The 22,926-nt window shown below is 41.2% G+C and overlaps 1 protein-coding gene across 3 annotated transcripts in view; it reads left to right on the forward strand.

Moving 5' to 3' along the window:
• The window catches only part of FARS2 (phenylalanyl-tRNA synthetase 2, mitochondrial), a 407,483-nt gene that overhangs the window by 108,734 nt on the left and 275,823 nt on the right, over positions 1-22,926 (forward strand). For all 3 annotated transcript variants that reach the window (XM_075062831.1, XM_075062829.1, XM_075062830.1), the window contains one exon: positions 2,832-2,963. In XM_075062831.1, the coding sequence (XP_074918932.1) occupies positions 2,832-2,963 (132 nt within the window). The remainder of the gene's footprint in view (positions 1-2,831; positions 2,964-22,926) is intronic.

The raw sequence follows: 22,926 nt of genomic DNA on the forward strand, positions 1-22,926 counted from the left end.
ATCCATATAAGTTCTTGAGGTTTATTTTTAAAAGCGAAAAAGAAAATATGCAAGTGCTAATGTGTTTGAATGGCTGTCGGTCAACAGAATCCTAAATGTTGAATGTATTTACTGCTTTGGCTCTGTCTGTGTACATGTGCATGTGTTACAGTGTAATGTGTGTGTATGAATATTTACGTGCAAAAATGTCATTAGCCTGCAGCTAAGGCTGAAATAATCTATCACCTGAGACTGTAAGAGAATGATACAGTTTAAAAAAAAACCAAAAACAAATGTTATAAATTGTGGAAATTCAAAGTTAAGTTTTCTCTTTAAAATTAAAAAATCATCTATCACATGGAAATATATAGTTAATGTCTCCCCAACAAACTTCACTCAGTCCTGTAGAATCATAGGATCATAGAATATCAGGGTTGGAAGGGACCTCAGGAGGTCATCTAGTCCAACCCGCTGCTCAAAGCAGGACCAATTTCCAACTAAATCATCCCATCCAGGGCTTTGTCAAGCCTGACCTTAAAAATATCTGAGGAAGGAGATTCCACCACCTACCTAGGTAGTGCACTTGAATTGCTTTCCCTTGCTCATTAGTGAACATGAATTAAATCAAGTTTGAAATTAGCTTCATTACGTCAAGTGGTTTAGCTTGCATCCTCACTGCAAAGTGGGCAGGTTATCAGCATGAGTGAAAGCTTCACTTGGGGTTTAGTGTATAGCCTCAAATGAGCCAGTTAGCCCAAGTTAAAAGCACCACTAAACTTGTGTGCATGGGAAGGAGGTGAAGGGCAACATCCGAATAAACTCTGCAGTGGAGAGAGACCCCGAATTAGGGTGACCAGCAGGGCCGGCTCCAGGGCCCAGCACGCCAAGCGCGTGCTTGGGGCGGCATGCCGCGGGGGCGCTCTGCCAATTGCCAGGAGGGCGGCTGGCGGCTCCAGTGGACCTCCCACAGGCGTGCCTGCAGAGCGTCTGCTGGTCCCGTGGCTTCAGTGGAGCATCCGCAGGCACACCTGCGGGAGGTCCACCGGAGTCACGGGACCATCGGACCCTCTGCAGCCACGTCTGTAGGAGACCACCAGAGCCGCGGGACCAGCAAGCGGCAGAGCGCCCCCCGCAGTGTTCCGCCATGCTTGGGGCGGCAAAATGGCTAGAGCTGGCCCTGGTGACCAGACAGCAAATATGAAAAGTCGAGACAGGGGGTGAGGGGTAATAGGAGCCTATATAAGCAAAAGACCCCAAAATTGGGACTGTCCCTACAAAATCAGGACATCTGGTCACCCTACTCTGAATCTCTTTGTGCATCAGCTCTCAACAATAAAATGGGATAACAGTACTTCCACACTTAGTCTGTTTTGTCTATTTAGGCCTTGATCCTGCATTGTGGTCCACATGGATGGGATGTTGCACCCATGTGGATCACAATGTAGGACTAGGGCCCTAGATTGTAAGTTGTTTTGGGTAGGGACTATGTTAACTATGTTTGTACAGTGCCTAGTATAATAGGGCTATGATCTCACCTGGGGGGCCTCTAGGGTGCCATTTTAATAAGTCATTAATAAGGTGCTAGTTTCCGCTATTTTTAATTAATGTAAGTGCAAACATTTCCATCAGAACATTTGTGGAAGTTGTTTGGGAGGTTCCCTGCTTGTGTTGCTCAAAAATGGCTGAATCGCATTTGCTTAAAAAAAAGGTGGGAGGCTTAACCTACATGTGGAAAATTTCAACCTAAAATAATTTGTTTCATATAGTTTATTAGTAATGGAAAAAGTGATGGGGAGGGAATTTGAATAGAAACTGGAATTTAACATTGGGATCAGTTTGGTCCTGATATATGCTGATGCTTACAATAACAACAACTATAAACAAACAAACAAAAACATAGCTAAACGTTTTTTACCCCCGTAAAATATTTGGCATCTAATGTAATCAGGATGGTGTAGTATGCTGTAAAAGTTTTATTGGCACAGTTTTGGGATGATACGTATAATATTGCCAAACTCAAACATTCAAAATTCATGTCAGGCTTGCAGAAATAATAAAATTAGCTTAACAGTCATGAGATTTAAAAAAAAAAATTAAAATGCTCTTAAACCTTTCATGTTTCATGAACCAAAATGGGGTCCTGACAAAATGGCAAAAATTGGTAACACTGCATGCATAGCTCACTTATGGATTCCCCACTTACGAATATTGAAGTCATCCGAAACTCATGCCACTGATATCTTGTGTGTTATACCACATTGCACCATGATGTATTCTCATATGTGTAACCTGATAAAATATTCATACACAAACATGTACAGGGAAAAATAGCTTTATTTTTAAAATAAGTTAAGATTACTATGTTTGGGGGGAAAAAAGGGGGGGAACTTATTTGCCTAAATTGTCATTGAAGTAATAACTAAAATTGTAAAATAATAAGAATCATAAAACACAACAAAAAGGGTTAGCTTTATTTGAGGAGCTTAGTCATTTTCTGTTACAGAGAATAACAAAATTACCTACCATCCCATGATCTTGGCTCATTTTCCTTCTCTGCCAGGTGGTTTCTGGAATTTGACAAGTGATTGATTTGGTTTCAAAGGGTGCCTGAATTACACAAAGTGTTTTTCATATTAGAAAAGACATGGCCATTTTTTCACAAGTTTCAAAATTTATTACCTTGCACAAAAGTGCGGCAAATTAGTTTGTTTGCTATTTATTTGCTCAGGATTGCAGTAATTGGTGTCATTAACTGAAGGACAAGTTTTACAAAGGATTGAAGGCGGTAGCCTCTTAAATACTTACTTACTTACTTACTTTATTTATTTATTTATTTTTAAACAATGATACAGGACTGGAAATTAGATGGGTAGACTGCTACTTCCCGTTTACACACCCTTCCTTTGAGATGGAGATCAGCTTCCAAGGAGAATGGATGGAGGTGCTGGGCTGTGGGGTCATGGAGCAGCAGCTAGTTAACTCAGGTACTGAAACGTCTCTGCTTCATTGACATCTCTATTAGCAAACACTTCCAGCACAATCAGTTTCACATTTCCAAATCCTTTTTCCCTCACAGTGTGCTGTGTGCGCACACATCTCTGTTAGCAGCAGCAGAAGCAGAAAGACTGCACACAGAATGCATGCTGAATGCTGTGAGGGTACCAAGCTAGCCAGCTAGCTGGAGCCCAAAAACTGAAACCGTGTCTTTTTTTGGGGGAATTTTGGGGGAGGAAGGACGCTTAATTTTAAAAGATAAACTAATTAATTGACAGACAAATTCTCCTGTCTTTCAAATCAAGCCTAATTTATTCAAATAGTTATGATTAAAAAATGCTATTAGCAAAACAGCACACACATAGAACACTGTGGCCTCTTAGCTACCATTATGTGTTAATTGGGTAAATATTCTTCTTTTATGTGTTGTTTATTTGTACTGATGATCATGTACTGCTTCAAGAGCAACAGTTATTAATCTAATTGAAATTACAGAGCTATGGTTGGTTGCCTGACATGAGTTATCCTTTAAAGATTACAAAAAAGGAAAGAAAAAGATAATGGGATTACTTTTCAAGTATTTTCAAATTCACTATTTCATGGCCTTGATTTTTGGAGAGGATGGGAACCTGTAGCTCCCCCAGAATGAACAGCAGTTGTCGTTTACTACATACCAATGGTCCTTTGGAATACTACTCATGTATTTTGTGCAAAGGGGGAAGGCTGCTGCCTCCAGGTGTTCCTGTTATGGTATATTTAGTGTGTTTTGTTGCTATGGGTTTTCTTAAGCTATTTCTGGCCTGGTCTACACCGAAAACTTAGATCAACCTAGCTACATCGCTTAAGGATATGAAAAATTTACAACCCTGAGAGATGTAGTTAAGCCAACCTAAACACTAGTGTAGACAGCTCTGCCCCCTTTCAGAGAGGTGGATTACCTACAGTGATGGAAGAACCCCTTCTGTTGCTGCAGTAACTGTCTATGCTACACCAGTGCAAGCTGCAGTGCTGCAGCTGGGCCGTGGTTGTGTTTCTGATGTAGACATACATCTGTCTTTAGTAGACTCTTTTTAAATATTCTTTGAAGTAGGGCTTTAACCTGGGTTTCTCACATTCCAGGTGAGTGCCCTGACCACTAGTATGGAGTCAGTCTGTCTCTGGCCCAGTGAACATTTAATTATTTATGCCAAGTGGGAGACATTGAGAGGACATCATCCCAGAATAGTTAATACCCAAGTGCTTAGGGTACCCACCTTGGATGTGGGAGACCCAGGTTCAAGTCTCGCCCAGATTCAGATGGGGCATCTCTCTCATTTTCCTTGAAAATCTTTGAAAGGACTCCGTTTTGCACTGAGGACTAACAGGAGTATTTTTGAAATCTTGAGTTTTGATGGGATGGGAAAAGAGTTTCCCATCAGGTCAGTTGATGATGATGATGATGTACAGACCAAAAGAGTCCTGTTAATTTCAGCTCCATTCAAAGCAAAATGCATTGCAGGTAGGAAACAAAAAGGAAGGAATCAGTTTGTCAAACAGAAAGAGACAAAGTTGTTGAGAAAAGAAGACATTTTATTTTGAGATTGATCAGAGAATATTACAAATTGGAAAAAACAAGTAGGAACTGTGAAAAAGTTTAAAGCTTGAAAGTATATTAACTTCTCTGGTGAGATGTGGTGGGAGGTTAGAAGCTTGTTTTTAATTTGAGGAGTCTTCTTATTTACTTGCGATTCAAGTTGCAGTAGACTTTCAATCCCCCACTTGCCCCAGCTTGTTCAGAATTCACTTTGCAAATAGAAGTGCCTAGGCTTAGCACTAGTATGAAACACATACCAGTCACTGAAACACTATAAAGCTTCTCTTACTTTCTTCTGTTGTTTAGTTAAAGATTAAATATACAAGGCCTTGTGCTAAACTTAATAGAGGCAAAACCAAAAGGTCCAATACGTTGTTTATTTATTTATTACAAAATGTGGCTTGTAATTACTGCATGTGACTTGATGTACCCTACGCACATAATAGTGCTACTGTCCCATTCACACAGATTTCAGAATATTCCCAGAGTGCTAACTTAACCTTTATGTATGCTGGTGCCTTGTTTATTATTATGACTCAAATTCATAGATTCTCAGAATCCTTAGTATTACCCTGACACTATGACCAGAAGGGAAGTACTTCTCATGGCTGTTACAAATCAAAATTGTGCCTTCAAGTTCCTTCATCTTGATTGCTGGGATGACTGGAACTTCCTTTCCAAAGTCTCCACCCCATAGTGCACAGAGGGCGGTTTTTATGATTCCATCTCTTCTCTCTACATAAAGGCTTGGCAGGATTCAATTTAAATTGATAGATGTTGTTATAGATTGATTTCAGCTGACACGCTGAAATTGGTGAAAAGCATATTCATCCGTACAAGTTAGTACGAATGTGGCCTCCCACTTGGGCCTGTAGAAATTGGGTATCGCTGGCCCTGCAGCAGCAGCACAGTTCACCCTCTGCAGCCCTGCACACAGGAGAGAAGGAGTGGATCTGTGACAGCGGAGCTGCAGAGGGGTCTCTGCACAGCTGCAGGGCCAGTCACACTGGATTCTTGCAGGCGGAGGATGTGGGGAAGACTATGGTCCTGGCAGGACAGAGTAGAGAACCTTGTCCAGGGCTGCAAGGTGGAGGATGAGCTCTAAGCTGTAGGGGACAGAGCCATTCATCAGCAGAGTGGCCCCCTCCATGGTTGGGGGCTTGTTCTCCTCCTCCTTGCAGTCACAGCCAGGGAGGTCTTTGGTCTTGTCATAGTATTCTAGGGAAAAAATCAAACAGGTCTTAAAAAGCAAAACTTTTAATAAAAAGAAAGAGAAAAAAATTACAAGTTATCTCTGTAATCTAGATGGTAAATATTACAGGGTCATTTAGCTTATAACCAATGGATAAACATCCTTATCCAGGAAAAATACAATTTAAAATATTTCCAGCAAACTACACATTTGCACATAAAGAAAAAACCCAAATAAAAGGACTATCCTGTCTTTCTACCTTGGTACTTACAGATTGGAAACAGAAGATTAGAGAGCCCGTAGAGACGTGTGGTGACCCTCAGAGCCTAGAGAGCACACACGCCCAGAACAAAGGACCCACACCCAAACTTCCTTCCACCCAGAGTTGAAAGTATCTTGTCTCCTGATTGGTCCTCTGGTCAGGTGTTGTTTGTTAACCCTTTCCAGGTGAAAGAGACATTAACCCTTAGCTATCTGTTTATGACAGGTCTGCCCCGCTAGGACCGTAGCCTGCCTTGCACCTGCAACAATGCAGTGTCACTGGCTCCGCTGTCATAATCCTGCACGCACTCATTAGTCACGAGTGCGGGGACTGTCCCAGGCAGGGACTGTTCAGCAGTGGAGTGGCCTCGCCCATGGCAGAGAACTGATCTTCTTCCTTTCAGCCCTGGTCAAAGGCCTGTGCTCTGGTGGCCTGAACTGCAGCCTCCCCTGTATCCTGTGTCTGGATATCTTGGGTCCCTCAGTAGCACAAGGATCCCCCTGCTGCCCCATTGTCAGTGCCCTAATACTACCCCCAATCCTACTTCCCCCTTAATTTCCCCCAACTGTAAACATAAAAATGGTTAAAAATTGGAAAAAAAAATTGTGAAAAGAAAAAAAATAATTCTACCAAGCCTATCTATAGGGTATCGTGCTTCTCCAGCACCTTTGAACAGTACTTTGTTTATCATCCTGCCCATATGCCAGGAGAGATCTTCATCTTTTCCTGGGAAGCGAACACCACAATTTTCACATTGTTTTTGTCGTTGTGTGCCTCAAAACTTCACTCAGCGTACTTGCCTATAAATGAAGCTACATTATTTTCACAGTTATCACAGATTACATGGAAAACATGAGATTGACTGCTCTATGAAAAACATGAATTTAAAATTTCCCACCAGTTGCTCACTTTTGTGAAAAATGCTAACTCAGAATCTCCATGGGAGATGTTCTAGAACTCAGCACAGTAGGATGGAATGGAATTTAAAAAGAAAACAAACAAAAAAATTATTCATTTTTGGCTGACTAGGCCACAGCTGGGGAATATTTCAGTTAGCTTGTGAACTGGCACACAAAGCAAGCTAAGTGCTGAAACATCCTTTTCATGTTATGCTGCACTGCTAACTGATAAGCACCAGAGTAGAAACAAGGGAGTTTGCATTCATACAGGATGCTGCAGCAGAATGAACTTAAGATGAACAAAACCTTTCCTACAGTAAAAGTTTTAGAAGTGTGTTTAAGCTGCTTTTATTAAAACGTTTTTTGAACAATTTATATCCAAGTTTTCTTAGATACACTGAAAATTTTGAAGTAAAGCTCCAAAATAGTAAACAATGAATAGAAACTACTTATTCCTAACAAAACACTTCTAGCCCCTTATAACACATTTTTGGTTGATGTGAGCTATTATTTATGAAATTTTATGTTGCCCAGTGAAATTTGCCTTTTTCTTCCATAAAAAATGGCACTTTTCCATGGAAAAAAATACAGCCTTACCTACATTTACGTTCCCCCCCGTCATATTATTGATTAAATGTGAAGTGTTTGTTTGTGAGACCACCAAAAGCTATCACTCAGAATTAAGTTGCATGTGCACAGGGCTCTGTTATGGCTATATTTTAAAGAGGCCTTGAGGATGCCACACATTGGATGATTTTTATGCTGTCTTTTATTATTTTTTTTATGTATTTGGGCAGAAATATAGATGAGCTTTATAGGCTGATTAAAAGACAAGTTCCCTGCCCCAAAGCTGTTAGGCATTAGAAGTGAAGTTGTAATACTTTACCTTGAATGGTCCCTTAGAATATATGCTAACTATTTATCCTAAAGCTAAACTATCTGTTTAGCTTTGACACTCCTAGTTCCTTTCCCAAAACTGAAGAAGAGCTCTTTGTAGCTCAAAAGCTCGTCTCTCTCACCAACAGAAGTTGGTCCAATAAAATATATTCCCTCACCCATCTTGTCTCTCTGATATACTGGAACTGACACAGTTACAACAACACTGCATGGGTCTTGCAATGACAGTTCTCCTGCTTGTAATATCTTAATACAGTGTCTTGGTGGATAACTTGAGGATGTATCAAATTCAAATGATATTGCCAAATTATTTAAGATTTTCAGTTTTGAACATTTAGTCTTGAGTGAAGAATTCCATTGTAGCTGTAATGGCCTATGGAATCTGGGATAAAGTATTATTTTCCCAATTACTCTCTTTTACTGAAGATGCTTCTGATACTCACTTCTCTTTACAGAGAAACACGGAAATGTAGAGCTGGAAGTGACCCCAGGAGGTCATCAAGTCCAACCTCCTCCACTGAGGCAGGACAAAGTAAACTTGGACCATCTGTGACAGAAACCGTTCTTTGATTTCAGTCACCTTTAAATAGAATATGTACTTAAAAACAGTCAGATTTGTGCAAGAGCAAAAGCTTTATTAGCTTCATTCACTCCCCGCTTTCCTGGTCTTCTGGGGTTTATTTATTTATTTATTTTTGTCTTTTTATATATAAAAAAAAGATTCCACAGTCTTTGTCTGTCTTTCTTGACAGCATAACTCTCAGCCTGCTAGGTCTCCAGTGTCTGACATTGACCTTCAAAATGTGTTACAAAGAACCCAAATGACAGAGACAACAAAAATAAATTTGAAATTTCATTGCTTTATCTTGTATAGGGTTGTTTTAGTGTCATACCTCACTTTAAAGGTTCAGCTGCTTCTGATATTAGGAAAACTATGCCAGATTTCTCACCCAAGATTCTAAAGCTGACCTCAGCCTTATCCTTGATGGGATATGGGAGTGGTTCATTCTTCATACCCATTCAGACCTTGGTCTGTGTATTGAGGTCAGTCAGGGTGCCCATTGTGATGATGATTGATTCCAAAATAAAAACCCTGAAGTGTAGAAGGGAGAGGAGAGATTGGAAGGTTATTGACTGTATAAAAGAAAATTGCAACGCATAGATTAGGAAGACTACTCTTTATAACCCCACTGAGAATGTGGTGCCAAACTTTTCCTCCAGGTCTTCGGCCTGCCTGTGTAACTAGTTTTGAAGTGATAAATAATGCTGAAGACAGGGCAGTCATACAGAGCCATCTGGGTTGCTTGGTAAACTGGGCCCATTTGAACAAAATGTGCTTAATACAGCCAAATGCAAAATTATGCCTCTGGGAACAAGAAATGCAGATCATACCTATAAAATGGGGGACTGTATCCTGGAAAGAAGTGACTCTGAAAAGAATGTAGAGGTTATAATAAATAAGCAACTTAGTGTGAGCTCCCTACGTGAAGATGTGGCAAAATGGTCTAATGTGGTCCAGACTTGTATAAACAGGGGAGAAGTGAGTAGAGAAGTGTTTGCATTTCTGTGTATGGCAGTGGTGAGACCATCTCTGGAATACTGCATACACAGGTCTGGTATCCACAGCTTAACAAGGATGCTGAAAAAGTGGAGAAGGTTCAGAAAAGAACCACAAAAAATGATTAGAGGGCTTGAGTAAGTCCTTTATAATGAGAGATGTATAGAGCTCCATCTGTTTAATTTATGAAAAAGAAGATTAAGAGGTGATTTGATTACAGTGCATAAGTGCCTTCATGGGGAGAGAATACTGGGTACTAAAGGGCTTTTTAATCTCGTGGAAAAAGGTATAACCAATGGTTGGAAGTTGAGCCAGACAAATTCAAGTTAGAAATAAGGCATGAATTTCTAACAATGAGAGTGATTAATCATTGAACAAACAACCAAGGAAAGTAGCGGATTCTCTATCTCTTGATCTCTTCAGATCAAGACTCGATACCTTTCTGGAAGATATCTTGTCATCAAATTGAGTTAAATTTATAGGTCTGTGTAATACAGAAGGATATACAGCAGGTCAAACTTGATGATCTTATGGTCCCTTCTGGCTTAATTTCTATCAGCATATCTAATCTATCTAAAACCCAAAAAACTCTACCTGTTTCCATGCTGTAGAGATTTATTTCAACTGTTTAGAAAATTTATATTATTCCAAAGGCACAGAGTAAGGAATGTAGTTACATGTTCCCCTAAGGCTGAAGTTAGCGATGCAGAGCTTTAGAAATTTACTGTCGTGCAAACAGAGAGAGCTAGATAGAAGGAAATTCCATATCATAATCAGTATAAAATCTTGTTCTAGATTTTTTTAAAATTTCATGTTATGTGGGGCGTTTTTCCTAATAGTAAAACTATGTATTTAAATATTATTTATATTAAAATTCATGTATAAAAGTCATATTAATATAAAGTTCTGGTTACTATAATTAACACTCAAAAATTAGAAAATGCAGTGTTGAAGCTTTTAAGCACAACATGAGCTCTTTGGGGTCTTTTGGTTTTGTGTTTGTACAGCCCCTAGTACAATGGGATTCTGATCCATGATGAGGGCCCCTAGGCTCTACTGCAATACAAATAATAGTGAATCATAGTAGTAATAACTAGTAGGATGTATATTTTTGTAATTAAGACTTTTTGAAAAACAGTAGTTCCAGCTCTAGATGTGAACGCTATCTGATATCTCACACCGATTGCTTGTGAACCATGAGTAAGGCTGCAAGTCTGTCATGGAAATCACGGATTCGGTGACATTCTGGGACCTCTGGGACTTCCGCAGCTACCAGTGTGGCTGACTCCAAGGCTGCCCAAGCAGCGGCTGGGGCTGCTGTCCCTGGGGCAGCCCCAGAGCAGCAGTCTCGGTGCAGCAGCAGTTTCAGGGACCACCCCAGGGACCATCAGAGCAGCAATCCCTCAGGACCTCAGAGCAGGGCAGCTGGGGCCAGTCAGCCCTCGCCACCAGAGTAGGGGCCAGCTGTTGGTCCCCAAGACCCACCAAAGCAGCAGCCATGAATTTTTTTTATTGCCTGTGACCTATCCATGATTTTTACTAAAAATTCCCAAGAGTAAATCTTAGCTTAAATCATAAGTGCTGCTGTACTGAAGCTGCTTGTGGGGAGAGTTGGCAAGGCTTGTTGCTGCAAATGTATCTCCAGTTCAGAAAGTAGCATTGGCATAGCCCTCAGAGATGGCCATTTGCCTGTTTTTGGGGGTTGAGGATGAATGCAGTGGATATGAGGAGGGCTTGGCACAGAAAATGTCAGTTGGCTAAAATGGAAGGAAGGGGGATTGCTCCAACTTCAGTGACAGAATGAGGCCTTTGACAAGAATATGGAGAAACTGTGCACAGTTTGTGTTCTAGGTTCAAACATTGCTGTGCAGTGCTGAGGTTCAAAGGATTGTGTATAATATCTTGAAGTTACAGTGAAAGCACTTTTGCTGACAATTTATTGTTGTCTGTCCTTATATATTCAGTCCTAAGATTGTTTTAAGTGAAGACTAATGAGCATGATAAAGTGTCTTTCTCAAAGACAGAGAAACACAAAGAAAAGAGTTTGCAGTAACTAAACTAATTTCACTGAAGTAAACTCTTCCTCTGAATGTGAGAGGTTTTAAGGCAGAAGCATATTTGCCATAAAGTATCGTGTGAGGTGGAAGTTAGATGCTAATCCTCAAAATGTCTGTTTTTCCTGTTTTAAAACACCGACAGCTTAGCTACAGTATTGAATTCCAGTACTTCAAGTGTTACTGAGCCCAGTGCTGCCATCTTTTGCACAATAAAAATTTTAATGTGTAATCTTAGCTGTAACACTCTAAACATCTGATTATTTTATTTATTTATTTTATTTTTACCCCTGCTTTCTAAAGGAAAATGGCAGCTCCAGATTCTTAACCATTCAGTTGTTTTAGCTCTGGTTTTGACACATCCAAATTCAGTATCATGCTTAATAAGCAGTGAATTAGTAGCTAATGAAAAAACTTTGTTAATGCTGCCTTGTAGGGACAGTTTTACTTGTTTAATTTATTAATATAGTCTGAGTTACATTTTAGAGATGTAGGATTTTGATTTATATATCAAGCAGTGGGAGGGCAGGGAGTTTGGGGGAATGGGAAATTTAATGTCTCATCCAGCTCTTTATTTTGGGTCTTGCCTGATAAATTGTATTAAAATGTTTCAACAGATGGTTCATATGGCCTATCCAATATGCAAACTCAGTGTATTCTACCTGTCCTAATATCCTTTTGAGCACTAACACTACAGAAATCTTTAAGTATTTAAATGTGTGTGTGTATGTATGTATGTATAGATATAATAGAGAGGAGTACACATATGCAGATCCTTACAAAACCTTTAAGTCAGTGGTGCCCAAACTTTTTACCTTGCCCCCCACCCTTACCCCTTTCTGCCACACCTCCCCCCTCCCAAAGCTGGGGCTGGGGGTGGGGCCGCAGGGCTGAGGGGATACAGACAGGGGTAAGGAGGCCAAGGCAGGGGCCACAGCTGGGAGCGGGACCAGGGGCGGAGCTGGGTGGTGCTCCCTCCCTGCCCCCAGCCGTGCCCCCTTGAACGTTCTCCGCAATCCCCTGGGGGTGGGGGGGTATGACCCATCGTTTGAGGACCTCTGCTTTAAGGTGAAGTTAAGGTTACTATTGCATATCAATGGTTTGAGCACATAGACACGTGAAATGCCTCCAGTGTTATGCTGAATTAAGGTTGTATGTCTCAAACAAGGCTTCCAGAGTAATTTAACTCTCTCTCTTGAGTCTGTTACCCCCATCACACATATTTTAGTGGAAAACAAAGTCTCTTTTTCTCCAGTGACCCTCTATCTAAGGTACTTCAATGGCCCGCACAATGATATCTGAGCGCTTGGCAATCTTTAATGTGTTTATCTTTACAACGCCCCTATAACGTGTTTATCTTTACAACACGCTCTCTCGACGTCAGAAGGGTGCTAACCTTTTACATTAAGCAGACCAAACTGTTTCATAAGATGATACAGTTGTTTGTCGCAGTGGCCAACAGGATGAAAGGTTGTCCAGTGTCTGCTCAGAGAATTTGGTCTTGGATCACTGCCTGTAACCACTACAGCTACAATCAGGCAAAGGTGCCTCCACCAGCGATTTTGACCACCCATTCAACTAGGGCGCAGGCCTCTTCAGTAGCTTTCCTAGCTCAAGTACTGATCCAAGATATCTGTAGGGCTGCCACCTGGTCATCTGTCCACACATTTATGTCTCATTACATGCTTACCCAGCAGGCCCAAGACTATGCTGGCTTTGGTAGAGCAGTGTTGCAAGCTGCATGACCATGAACTCAGAGCCCACCTCCAGGGATACTGCTTGTGAGTCACCTAGAATGGAATCGACATGAGCAAAGACTCAAAGAAGAAAAAATGGTTACCTACCTTGTGTAACTGTTGTTCATCGAGACATGTTGCACATGTCCAGTCCATTACCTGCCCTCCTGCCCTGCTGTCTGAGTTGCTGGTAAGAAGGAACTGAGAGAGCGTAGGGCTGGTGGCACCTAATATACCGATGCGTTAGCATGGCACTCAAGAGAGACACAGCTGGCCCTATGGATACTGTTTAGGCAAAAGTCTCTGACAACTGTGTATGTGGGTGTGCACACATCTAGCATGGAATGGACATGAGCAACACATCTCGAAGAACAACAGTTATGAAAAGTAGGTAACCATTTTTTCTTCTACTTCTGAGAATAAATACCATCCTACTTCAGAAACTGGGCTCTTCATACATCGTCTCATCTCCTTACTATCAGTGGCTGGGACTGTCACTGAATTTTGTTTCAAAATGTTGATTGATGCAAGATAGAATTGGGGACTGCAATACCAGAAAAGTTACTGGAATCCATTGAAATAAGGCTCCAGTCAGGAATTCTTTTTTGATTGTAATAGTTGAAAAGTATTTAGCCAATGAATTATTCCAAAAGAACAAATAGATTTAGGGGAATCCTTTCAGATTAGTTCAGACTTCGTTAGCACACACTTTTCACTAGAGACAGTCAAAGATAAACTCTGACTGAAATTTCTTATACCTCAACTAAATGAATTCTTCTCACGATACTACTGTAAGACTGATGGCACTAACTAGAATTTCCCAATTATGCTAAGGCACATGATCTGAGCTCCATTTTTTAGAATCAAGGCCAGGATAACAATTCCTCACTTTTATGAACACTAATTGAGAGAGTTCCAAAGACTGTATTCTGTATATATTTGCACTTGCTATCCATGTTAACAAAAAGAGCATTGGAGGAGAGATAAAATCTCATGTTTCAAGGGAAAAGCACATTCCTACTAGATTAGGATGAAACCTTAATGGGGTGATGGAGAGGAAGAGGCATATTATCCCATCTCTGCCTACAGTGTGGTTTCCTGCACCCGTCAGCAGTAGGATACTGGATTAGATGGAACATGGAGCTGAGCCATTATGGCAATGCATGTGTTCCTATGTACTGTTTATGTGTATAAAAATGCATATGCTGTGTCTGATCCAAAATGACACATTAAGAGTACAGTTTACCCATCTAAAGATGTGTTAGCTGTAAAAACAGCTATATAAAATATAAGTGGAGTTAATCTGGGGCTGGGCTCCTGCCAGTTGATTATTCAGAATTCTGCTTCTCAACATTTCACCAGAACTAGGCAAAATCAGCATCTCACTCCTGTTTTAGAGTCATAGTGACTTCTGGTAACATCATGCTTTGAATTAAAAATAGGTAGATGTGAGTGCAGCTGGTAGTTAGAAATGAAAAAATGCAGCTTACGTATTCTTAGAAAACTTAAGTGTAGAAAAGAGTAAAAGCATTATTTGGTGATTGGGCAAAGCTTTGAGGACTGGGCAAGATTTATTTTTTTAAATCACAGTATCAGTAGAAAATTGATATAATACAGATTAAAAAATTGACACTAAATTAAGAGTTGAAGGTTTGGCAGCCATATAATGAGGATTAAAGAGTAATGTAATTAGAAAAAAGTTACATCCCTTTTCCAACTCCTTTGTTTGTACATTTTCTTATTAGGCTATACGCTTATTGGAGCAATGACCTGTTTTGCTGTCAAGCTCCTACCACAGTTTTGGCTGTTACATAAATAATATTAAGAAGTGTGATGTGTGGTCACCAAACTAAATTTTGATCTTTTCATGTGCTATAGTTTCAGAACTTAGGTATGCTAGTATGATGGCCTCTTTAAGCACTGGAGCCTATGTTTGTTTCACCTCTTATTTGTCCTTAGAGAAACACTGTCTCTGGATATTGTCAAAAAACAGAGAGCCATGTTTGTGCGTGATTTTGTTTAGATGTCTTCTGCTAAGGATTATCCCCATTTTACAGATGGTGGAACTGAGGAACAGAGCAGTGACATGGCTTGCCCCAGTCACCCAGCAGGACAATGGCAGACCACAAATAGAAACCCAGACTCTTGAGTGCCAGTCCAGTGCTCTGTCCGCTGGGTCACTCTGCCTTCCCTCCTGTAGGCCTGACTCTCAGTAGTCATATAACACTGGTCTAGATGGAATAGCTGTTACACTGGCACTTTCTGTTTGGAATTCAACATTCACTCCCACTTGCAATGGGTATTTCTTCGCATCTAGATTTCTATCATATCGTTGCTTTCGTTACTTCAAGGGGTAAATTTTCTTTGGCACAAGAAGCTTGTTAGATGTTGGTGTTAAGGTTTTGTCCTTCTACCCAAAAGTGTCTGACTTGGTGGGAAAACAAAGCATTGTGTTGCACTATTCAATGTTAAGTGTATATTCCTTGAAACCATGAGAGTGTTTTAAAAAACAAATTCTTTGCTTTTGTACAGACTTTTCTGCTAACTCAGTAGTTGCTGCCTGGCAAGGTCTTAGCTTTGTGTACTGTGTGAACTGATGTATCAAAGAGGATTGCCAAAATGAGCCATGATCTGTTATTAACTCATTTGGAATTGCATGGTGAGCAAACTTCTGTTTACACTACGAGTATGTCTACACTACGAGATTATTCTGATTTTACATAAACCGGTTTTGTAAAACAGATTGTATAAAGTCGAGTGCACGCAGCCACACTAAGCACATTAATTCGGTGGTGTGCATCCATGTACCGAGGCTAGTGTCGATTTTCAGAGCATTGCACTGTGGATAGCTATTCCGTAGCTATCTCATAGTTGCCGCAGTCTCCTCCGCCCCTTGGAATTCTGGGTTGAGATCCCAGTGCCTGATGGGGAAAAAAAACATTGTCGCGGGTGGTGCTGGGTACAGCCTCATCCCTCCCTCCGTGAAAGCAGCAGACAACCATTTCACGCCTTTTTCCTGGGTGAACTGTGCAAACGCCATAGCACAGCAAGCATGGACCCTGCTCAGATCAAGACCGCAGTCGTTGACGTTGTAAACACCTCGCGCATTCTTGTGCAGTCTATGCTGAACCAGGACCTGCAAAGCCAGGCGAGGAGGAAGCGGCAGCTACGGAGGTTCTCAAACTGTAGTCTGCAGACCACCTGTGGTCCACAAGCTCCATTCAGGTGGTCCACAGATAGTTCCCTCTAAGGTGTGTGCCTGGGTGGCTGCACACAGGAGAACGTAGGGCCACCTACCTAATTAGTGGGGCTGCGAAATCATGGCTCCACTAGTTAGGTGCCTGGACACACATGTACGGTGAGGTAGTGGCCTTGGGAGGAATAAGGGGTAGGTGGGAGGGGGCAGTGGGGTGAGAAGAGAGGTTGGGGGGAACTTAGTAAAGTTAAGCTTCACTCACACAAATGTGCCAAAATAATAACTGAAGAAATGTAGTATGGCAAATCAAAAATTGATTGGAATTCATTCACATACTTGTAAATGTTTCTCACTATTCACTAAGCTTTAATCCTTTGCATAGAAAACATTATGTTCAAGCCTCTAGACAAAAATAACTTCTTAGTAGACACCATTCCTGTAGCTGTTTAATTGTGGTTTGGATGTACAATATGAGACCATGAGATGGATGAACCTTTTCAAAAACTTTATATTAACCATTTTTTCCTACACTCAAGATGAGTATGTACCTTTTTTACGCTTGGATAAAATGCATATGGTCTTCCCATAATCCAGCTGTCACTTTGTAACCACTCACCTCCTTTTTCCTATTCTTTCCTTTCCTTTCCTAAATGGACCAGTTATCCACCTCTGTTCCTCTTCTTTTTCTAGCATTTTGAATATAAATATGATTATTTTCCCCACTGTCCATTTTGGAATATCTTATTTTGCTATTATTTTACTTTGCTACTGAGTTGCTTTCAGATTTCTTTCAGATGGCTCAAAGTCTGCTCTTAAAACAGATGCATTTCACCTGTGCAACTAATAGAATTTGGATTGCTGGTTTAAAACACTGTGTCCAGGGTTTTTTGGTTTTGTATTTTTAAATGGCTCCTAAATAGGTCTGGCCTGACATTCGAAAGTGCAGAGTACCATTGGCTCTCACTGGGTAATGAGTGATAAGCAACTTGTAACTCATGCCAAATTTATTTATTGGCTGAATTATAGGCACCCATTTTTTTTAGTACTCTTGAACTGTATAATCCTAGAGAGAAAAGATGGGCGCAAGGGCTGCCCAGACCAGCGGCTGGGCTGCTGTCCCTTGGGCAGCCCCCAGAGCAGCCAGTCTGGTGCAGCACAGTTTTCAGGGGACCGACCCAGACCATCAGAGCCAGCAATCCTCAGACCTCAGAGCAGGGCAGCTGGGGCCAGTCAGCCCTCGCCACCAGAGTAGGGCCAGCTGTTGGTCCCCAAGACCCCACCAAAGCAGCAGCCATGAATTTTTTTTGCCTGTGACTATCCATGATTTTTACTAAAAATTCCAAGAGTAAATCTTAGCTTAAATCATAAGTGCTGCTGTACTGAAGCTGCTTGTGGGGAGAGTTGCAAGGCTGTTGCTGGCAAATGTATCTCCAGTTCAGAAAGTAGCATTGGCATAGCCCTCAGAGATGGCCATTGCCTGTTTTGGGGTGGGATGAATGCAGTGGATATGAGGAGCTTGGCACATAAATATGTCAGTTGGCTAAAATGAAGGAAGGGGGATTGCTCCAACTTCAGTGACAGAAGAGGCCTTTGACAAGAATTGCGAGAAACTGTGCATCAGTTTGGTGTCTAGTTCAAACATTGCTGTGCAGTGGCTGAGGTTCAAGGATGTGTATAATATCTTGAGTTACAAGTGAAAGCACTTTTGCTGACAATTTCTTTTGTCTGTCTTATTATTCAGTCCTAAGATTGTTTTAAGTTGAAGACTAATGAGCATGATAAAGTGTCTTTCTCAAAGACAGAGAAACACAAAGAAAAGAGTTTGCAGTAACTAAACTAATTTTCACTGAAGTAAACTCTTCCTCTGAATGTGAGAGGTTTTTAAGGCAGAAGCATTTGCCATAAGTATCGTGTGAGGTGGAAGTAGATGCTAATCCTCAAAAATGTCGTTGTTTCCTGTTTTAAACACCGACGTTAGCAGCAGTATTGAATTCCAGTACTTCAAGTGTTACTGAGCCAGTGCTGCCATCTTTTGCACACATAAAATTTTAATGTGTAATCTTAGCTGTAACACTCTAAATCATTGATTATTTTATTTATTTATTTTATTTTAACCCCTGCTTTCTAAAGGAAAATGGCAGCTCCAGATTCTTAACTTCTTGTTTAGCTTCTGGTTTTGACACATCCAAATTCAGTATCATGCTTAATAAGCAGTGAATTGTGCTAATGAAAAAACTTTGGTTAATGCTGCCTGTAGGGACAGTTTTACTTTTTAATTATTATATAGTCTCGAGTTACATTTTGAGATGTCGGATTTGATTTATATATCAAGCAGGTGGAGGGCAGGGAGTTGGGGGAATGGAAATTTAATGTCTCATCCAGCTCTTTATTTTGGGTCTTGCCTGATAATTGTATTAAAACTGTTTCAACAGATGGTTCATATGGCCTATCCAATATGCCAAACTCATGTATACTACCTGTCCTGAATATCCTTTTGAGCACTAACACTACAGAAATCTTAAGTATTTAATGTGGTGTGTTTATGTATGTATGTATAGATATACTAGGAGGAGTACACATATGCAGATCCTTACAAAATTTAAGTCAGTGGTGCCCAAACTTTTTACCTTTGCCCCCCACTTCCCCTTTTCTGCCACACCTCCCCCCTCCCAAGACGGGGGCTGGGGTGGGGCCGCAGGGCTGAGGGATACAGACAGGGGTAAGGAGGCCAAGGCAGGGGCCACAGCTGGAGCGGGACCAGGGGCGGAGCTGGTGGTGCTCCTCCTCCCCCGCCCGTGCCCCCTTGACGTTTCTCCGCAATCCCCTGGGGGTGGGGGGTATGACCCATCGTTTGAGGACCTCTGCTTTAAGGTGAAGTTAAGGTTACTATTGCATATCAATGTTTGAGCACAATGACGACGTGAAATGCCTCCAGTGTATGCTGATTAAGTTTGTTGTCTCAAACAAGGCTTCCAGGTGATTTAACTCTCTCTCTTGAGTCTGTTACCCCATCACACATATTTTAGTGGAAAACAAGTCTCTTTTGTGTCTGACCCTCTATCTAAGGGTACTTCAATGGCCCGCACATGCTGATCTGAGCGCTTGGCAATCTTTATGTGTTTTATCTTTACAACGCCCCTCTATACTGTTAATCTTACAACCGCGTCTCTGACGTCAGAGGGTGTAACCCTTTTCCATTAAGCAGACCAAACTGTTATAAGATGATACAGTTGTTTGTCGCAGTGGCCAACAGGATGAAAGGTTGTCCAGTGTCTGCCAGAGAATTTGGTCTTGATCACTGCCTGTAACCACTCCAGCCTACAATCACGGCAAAAGGCTGCTCACCAGCCGATTTTGACCACCCATTCAACTAGGGCGCAGGCCTCTCAGTAGCTTCCCTCGCTCAAGTACTGATCCAAGATATCTGTAGGCTGCCACCTGTCATCTGTCCACACATTTATGTCTCATTACATGGCTTAACCCCAGCAGCCAAGACTATCTGGCTTTGGAGAGCATGTTGGCAAGCTGCAGACCATGAACCTCAGAGCCACCTCCAGGGAACTGCTTGTGAGTCACCTAGGAATGGACAACATGAGCAAAGACTAAGAAGAAAAAAGGTTGACCTCCTTGTGTAACTGTTTCATCCGAGACATGTGCACATGTCCAGTCCATTACCTGCCCTCCCTGCCGCTGCTGTCTGAGTGCTGGTAAGAAGGAACTGAGAGAGCGTAGGCTGGTGGCACCTAATATATACCGATGCGGTTAGCATGGCACTCAAGAGAGACACAGCTGGCCTATGGATACTTGTTAGGGGCAAAAGTCTCTGACACTGTGTATGTGGTGGTGCACACATCTAGCATGAATGGACATGAGCAACACATCCGAAAACAACATTGTTATGAAAAGTAGGTAACCATTTTCTTCTACTTCTGAGAATAAATACCATCCTACTTCAGAAACTGGGCTCTTCATAATCGTCTCATCTCCTATATCAGCTGGCTGGACTGTCACTAGGATTTGTTCAAAAGGATTGAGCAAGCTAGAAATTGGGGACTGCAAACCAGATAAAGTTCTGATCCTTGAAATAAGGCTCCCAGCAGGTAATTCTTTTTGATGTAAATAGTTGAAAAGTATTTAGCCAATGAATTTCAAAGAACAAAGATTTAGGGGAATCCTTTCAGATTAGTTCAGACTTCGTTAGCACACAACTTTTCACTAGAGACGTCAAGATAAACTCTGACTGAAAATTTCTTTACCTCAACTAACTGAATTCTTCTCACGATACTACTGCTAAGACTGATGGCACTAACTGAGAATTTCCCAATTGCTAAGCACCTGATTGAGCATCCATTTTTAGAATCAAGGTGTACAATTCCTCACTTTTATGAACCAATTGAGAGATTCTCAAAGACTGTATTCTGATATATTTGCACTTGCGTATCCATGTAACAAAAAGAGCATTGGAGGAGAGATAAATCTCATGTTTCAAGGGAAAAAGCACATTCCTACTAGTTAGGATGAAACCTTAATGGGGTGATGAGAGAAGGCAATTTCCACTCTGCCTACAGTTGTGGTTTCCTGCCCCGTCAGCAGTAGGATACTGGATTAGATGCGACCATGGAGGCTGACAGCCATTATGGCAATGCATTTTCCTATTACTGTTTATGTGTAATAAAAATCATATGCTGTGTTATCCAAAATGACCATGTAAGAGTACAGTAACGCCATCAAAGATGTTTAGCTGAAAACAGCTATAAAAATATAAGTGGATTGTTAATCTGGCTGGTCTGCCAAGTGTGATTATTCCAGAATTCACTGTTCTCGCAACATTCTACCAGAACTAGGCAAAATCAGCATCTCACTCCTGGTTTTAGAGTCATAGGTGACTTCTGGATAACATCATGCTTTGAATTAAAAATAGGTAGATGTGAGTGCAGCTGGTAGTTAGAAATGAAAAAATGCAGCTTACGATTCTTAGAAACTTAAGTGTAGAAAGAGTAAAAGCATTATGTTGGTGATTGGCAAAGCTTTGAGGACTGGGTAGATTTTTTTTTCAAATCACTTAGTATCAGTAGAATATGTGATATATACAGATTTAAGAAAATTGACAACTAAAATTAAAGAGTTGAGGTTTGGCAGCCATATAATGAGGATTAAAGAGTAATGTAATTAGAAAAAATACATCCCTTTCCAACTCCTTTGTTTGTACATTTTTCTTATTAGGCTATACGCTTATTGGAGCAATGACCTGTTTGCTGCAAGCTCCTACCAGAGTTTTGGCTGTTACATAAATAATATAAGAAGTGTGATGTGTGGTCACCAAACAAATTTTGATCTTTTCATGTGCTATAGTATTCAGAATTAGGTATGTCTAGTATGGAATGGCCTCTTTTAATGCACTGGGAGCCATGTTTGTTTCACCTCTTATTTGTCCTTAGAGAACACTGTCTCTGGATAGTCAAAAACAGAGAGCCATGTTGTGCGTGATTTGTTTAGATGTCTTCTGCTAAGGATTACCCATTTTACAGTGGCGGGAACTGAGGAATACAGGAGCAGTGACATGCTGCCCCAGCACCAGCAGGACAATGGCAGACCACAAATGAAAACCCAGTCTCTTGAAGTGCCAGTCCTGCCTGTCCGCTGGGTCACTCTGCCCTTCCCTCCTGTAGTCCTGACTTCTCAGTAGTCATTATAACACTGGTCTAGATGGAATGCTGTTACACTGCACTTCTGTTTGGAATTCAACATTCACTCCACATTGCAATGGGTATTTCTTCGCATCTAGAATTTCTATCATATCGTTGCTTCGTTACTTCACGGGGTAAATTCTTTGGCACAAGAGCTTGTTAGATGTTGGTGTTAAGGTTTGTCCTTCTACCAAAAGTGTCGACTTGGTGGGAAAACAAAGCATTGGTTGCACATTCAATGTTAAGTTATATTCCTTGAAACCATGAGAGTGTTTTAAAAACAAATTCTTTGCTTTTGTAGCAGACTTTTCTGCTAACTGAGTCAGTTGCTGCCTGGCAAGGTCTTAGCTTTGTGTCTGTGTTGAATGATGTATCAAAGAGGATGCCAAAATGAGCCATGATCTGTTATTAACTCATTGGAATTGCATGGTGAGCAAACTCGTTACACTACGAGTAATGTCTACACTACGAGATTATGTGATTTTAATAAACCGGTTTTGTAAAACAGATTTGTATGAAAGTCGAGTGGCACGGCAGCCACACAAGCACATTAATTCGGTGGTGTGCATCCCTGTAGCGGAGGTTAGTGTCGATTATTCAGACATTGCATCTGTGGAAGCTATCCGTGCTATCTCATAGTTGCCGCAGTCTCCTCCGCCTTGAAATTGCTGGGTTTGAGATCCCAGTGCCTGATGGGGAAAAAAAACATTGTCGCGGGTGGTGCGGTACGCCTCATCCTCCTCCGTGAAGCAGCAGACAACATTCACACGCTTTTTCCCTGGGTGAATCGTGCAAACGCCATGCACAGCAAGCATGGACCCTGCTCAGATCAAGACCGAGTCGTTGACGTTGTAAACACTCGCGCATTCTGTGAGTCATGCTGACCAGACTGATTGTGT

Source organism: Chelonoidis abingdonii, chromosome 2, assembly GCF_003597395.2.
Source record: "Chelonoidis abingdonii isolate Lonesome George chromosome 2, CheloAbing_2.0, whole genome shotgun sequence".
NCBI classification, from domain to species: domain Eukaryota; kingdom Metazoa; phylum Chordata; order Testudines; family Testudinidae; genus Chelonoidis; species Chelonoidis abingdonii.